The 4,612-nt window shown below is 35.9% G+C and overlaps 1 protein-coding gene across 1 annotated transcript; it reads left to right on the top strand.

Moving 5' to 3' along the window:
• The first annotated feature begins 2,235 nt into the window (after positions 1-2,235).
• On the top strand, positions 2,236-2,520 carry LOC132162387 (uncharacterized). The gene has a single exon (XM_059572625.1). It carries the CDS (start codon positions 2,236-2,238, stop codon positions 2,518-2,520), a length of 285 nt encoding a protein of 94 aa, XP_059428608.1.
• Positions 2,521-4,612: the final 2,092 nt, after the last annotated feature.

Here is a 4,612-nt window from a genome sequence, read left to right as displayed (position 1 = left end):
CGATTATAAATAGTTATTTATTCGTTATGACTAAGTCTTCTTTTTTTGTTTGTTTTTTGTTTTTGTTTTTTACAACAAGTTTCGGGTCTTCCTTTATTGTTCTTTTTTTTTATTATTATTCGGATAAAATCGCTCAGAAACTGACGAAAATTTAATACATTATTACAAAGTCAAGTCAGAGCGAAAGATGGTGCAGGAATAATTCAAACTTGGCAACTTCCAAGCAAAATAAATGACGAGAAATATATTGAAGAAAAAAAATAAAAAGATTACTTGTGCAGTTTGCTAATTGACTAAAACCTCGACATGGCACTCACCCAAAAAAATAAAATAATAATAATAATAATAAAACGTCGCTATCTCAATAGATATCATGAGGGGAGTTAAGAAATAAAAAATTTACAAAAATAAATCGAAAATATAAAAAGTAAACTCAAACTTTATTATAATTTAATTTATTGGTTGACTTAGAGTTCAACGTATACAAAACTGCACAGCTTCTACAAGTCTCTCAGTCAAAGACATGAGAATGAGATGGACCCGGTCCTTGGGACATCAACTACTATTTCTTTTGCTTCGTTTCCTCTTTAACCATTTCTTGGGGGAGATATATATATATATATAATAGAGGATTTTTTTTTTTAAAAAAAAAGGACCTGATGGATGTGCTCTATTTTTTATTTTGCTTCGATGGATGTGCTCTATTGTACCGTCTTTCATCCATAATAATAGGTGAAAGTCAATGGACGAGACAAATTGAAATCTAAACTTTGATTTAGATTCGAGCTGCAGACATTTTAAATCATTTTAACTCTTCCTTTCCCATGTGCCCTTTGCAGGAAGATATGTTATTAGGTTGTCCTACTGTCATAAAAATTTTGATAGCTTAAAAGATGAATTGTAAGACATCTATCCCAAATAATTTAGGATGTAGTCATGAGCCTCGTGACTCTTTTCTTTTAAGGAGTTCGAATAGTGAGTCTCATAATTCCTTTAGGTGGTTGTTGATGGTTCTAAGTGGTCTTATTTAGTGTCATTTTTGATTATGTAACCGCTTTGTGCAGTCCCTTGAGAGGACTCGGTCACTCGTTTCACCAATTTCTTACCTTTTGTAATTATTTCTGTACTATTTTAGTTTATATTGGATCTGTTGTTGGAGAACTCACCCCTTAAAAAAAAAAATGCCCGAAAAGCCCCCCAAATCTATGTTATTTTGGATAGCCTAATAACAATAAATCTTAATTATTCCCTTGAAACAACTAATCCAAAATAAATCAACTAAACAATATAAGTTACTCTTGAAAATGCATGACGTACATAAATTAGCCAAAAAAAATATATATATATATTTGTTGACTCGACTCCCGCTGACGTGGCAAGATATGTCATCATCCAAAAAATTCTTGAAAGGTCTTACCAAAAAAACACTCTTGAAAATGCATGACGTACATAAATTAGCCTATATATATATATCTGTTGACTCGGCTCTCGCTGACATCACTCTAGTGATCTTTTTCTTAGCTTGTTTTGCACACCAGAGTGGTGCACCATTGGTCCATCCAACTAGGCAAAAATATTATGCTCATAGATAAAACCTTGAAATTGCAATATATACCTGAGTAGTTAAGTAAAAAGTAAAATAAAAAATGAAAAGATTAAAACTAAAGGAAAATTGTGATTTACTTGATTTATAATTAGCTCCTTATAGTATTAAAATAAATTCAAAGATTTCTGAGGTATACTAAATAAATAATTTAATTTTTACACTCAAATTTTGTCTACTAATTTAACAAATTTAATTTGTTAGTGTTAAACTTACTTAAATAGGACATGTGTCACAATTTTATTCGCTTTAATATATCACGTTATCAAAATCTGTTAAATTAGTATAAGAAATTTGGTTGAAAAAATTCAATTATTTTTTTAAGGAAAAATGTATGATAAATCCTTGAGTCAACCCTCCAAAATTTTAAAACCCTTAAGTTTTTTTTTTTTCAAAAATTTACTCCCTAGATTAACAAAAATAACAATAAAATCTTTGCCGTCAAAAATTTTTAATAGCCGTTAGTCAAATTCAAAACGCACCGTTTCACCTCATTAAAATATTAATTTTTTATTAATTTAAATTTTAAAATTAAAAAAATTCCAGAGAGATCTTAAAAATTTCCCATATCTGGATTGGAGGAAGGCGGTGTTGGATCATTGGGTGGAGGAGGTAAAGATGTAGTTGGTGGAATGGCTCGAGGGGGAGGTGGGGATGCCACCGGAGGTGTAAGGGATGCTTGCGGAGGAGAGCCTCCTAGTGGCGGTGGCGGCGAAGATAAAACTGGAGGGAGTGATGCTGGTGGAGGGGCAGATGGTGGGGGTCATGTTGGTGGCGATGGCGGTGGTGAAGTTGATGGTGGGGTTGAAGTTGGCGGAGAAGGTGGCGGTGAGGTTGGAAGTGGTGTTAATACCAGTGAGGGTGAAGCTAGCGGGGATGGAGGAGGAGCAGCAGGGACTGGCGGTGGAGGAGATTGAGGAGCTAGAGTTGAAGGGGTTGAAGGGGTTGAAGGGGATGAGGGCGCTGGGGTGTCAGTAGTCTGAGTAGGCGTAGTTGAAGAATTCGACGGAACAGGGGAAGAAGGTGGTGGTGGTGAGGTGACAAAGGAAGTTAGTGAATTTGCAGAGGAGAGGAGGGAGGGGTTGTGGAGGCCATCTTCCTATGGATCTCTCCTAACAACGAAAATGCACTACTACAGTTCCATTGTCATATTTGAATGATTAGAGTAATCACAAACATCCAAACCTGCAATTTTTCCTCAAAACAATACATCATTGCAGAGCACAATCCAATGCCAAAAGGTCTTCGTCAAACCAAACAAAGTAAAAAACACTCAAATTTTCTCAGTATTGACAACCCTAGAAAAAACCCAATTCCATCAAACCAGGCGCTACCAATCTACCAGAATCCCTTCTTTAGATGTGCAATTTTGATGTAATTCCCTTTTTGAGAAGGGCTATTGAAATTGGGCTCCTGAGTCTTGTGTATGAGAATCCAACATCTTAAGGGACAATGTTATGCATGCCTCTGCTAATGTGTTTTAGCCGTCTTAAACATGTTGGAATCTTTTGAAGCCTGTGGAATTTTTTTAAACCTTTCTGATGCTTGTTGTAATTCTCCTTGCCCTCTGTTTATTCGTAAGGATAGCTATGGGGTTGTTCCATGGTTGGTCTATCTATACCTTAATCTGGCCCGAAAACGCCTTTTCCATTACCTTTACAAGTGACTGCTTTGCTTTCGCTGTACGAATTGCGGACCCTTTTGTTCAAGTTAGAATCTAAGATCTGATCAACTCTCTCTCTACTTGGGCAAACGTTAGCTTGGCTCTAAGGGAAACAACCAGATTCTCCAAACGTTGACATCTGACAAGCTAAAAAAATCCCATATACCAAAAATAGAAAGAAAAAAAAAAGACTAAGCAAAACCCATTCAGAAAATCCTTCTACCAACAAAACCCAGAGCAAGAAACCAAAAACTTTGAGCAATGATCAGATCGACAACAGTCTTGTTTTCTCCCTTTGGTAATCGCAGTAGAGACCCTGAAATTGTAAAGATAAAAGACCATCAAGATATAATAACAAGAACCAGCAATAAAATTCTCTTTTTCTTGTTCTTCAACCTGAAAAATCAATTTGAAGGCAAGAAGTCACCAACTGGAAATCTACTTGAGAAATCAATTGTTCTCCAACAACTAGAGAAGACACCACCGAAGCCAAACCACCGTTGATGTTGTCGGAGAGATTCGAGAGCTTGGGTGTGTTCGCCGTGGTTGGGGCAAGAAGTCATGAGTTGACAAAAGATTAATTTTTTTTATTTTTTTATTTTTAGATTTAAATTTTAAAATTAAATTAATAAAAAATTAATATTTTAATGGGGTAAAATGGTGCGTTTTGAATTTGACTAACGGCTGTTAAAAAATTTTTACGGCAGGGATTTTATTGTCATTTCCATTAACCCAAGGAGTAAATTTTTGAAAAAAAAAAAACTTAAGGATTTTAAAATTTTGGAGGGTTGACTCATGGATTTATTATACATTTTCCATTTTTTTTAACATACCTTAGAAACCTTTAAATTTATTTTGATATTACATTGAGCTAATTACAGATCAAATAAACTGATTTTACATTTTACCTAAATCTAAACCGTTGGACTAAAGGGGGTGGCCAAAACCACCCCAAATGGTGGTTGGGGGTGGTTTCGGCCACCCCCTAGGCTCCAAGAGGGTGGCTCCTAATACCCACTGGGGGTGGTTTCGGCCACTCCCTTGGGCACCAAGGGGGTGGCCCTTGGAGCCAAGGGGGTGGCCGAGCCACCCCCATCCAACCAGATGGGGGTGGCCTCATGGACAAAGGGGGTGGCTCCCAAATGGCCAACGAGCCCCCCCCAATTTTTTTCCCTTTTTTTTTGGTTTTTTTTTTTTTTTTAATTTAAAAAAAAAATTAAATATGTGTCACGTGTCAACATTTGATTGATCCACATGGAATTCCGTTAAGTCAATTAATGGTCAACTAACGGAGGACAAATTTGGTCTATTATCAAAATCACAGGAATCTCCTGTGATAAAAATCA

This window comes from Corylus avellana, chromosome ca1 (genome assembly GCF_901000735.1).
Source record: "Corylus avellana chromosome ca1, CavTom2PMs-1.0".
NCBI lineage: Eukaryota > Viridiplantae > Streptophyta > Magnoliopsida > Fagales > Betulaceae > Corylus > Corylus avellana.
The sequence above is the reverse complement of the archived record's forward strand: the minus strand, read 5'-3'. Positions and strand labels throughout refer to the sequence as shown.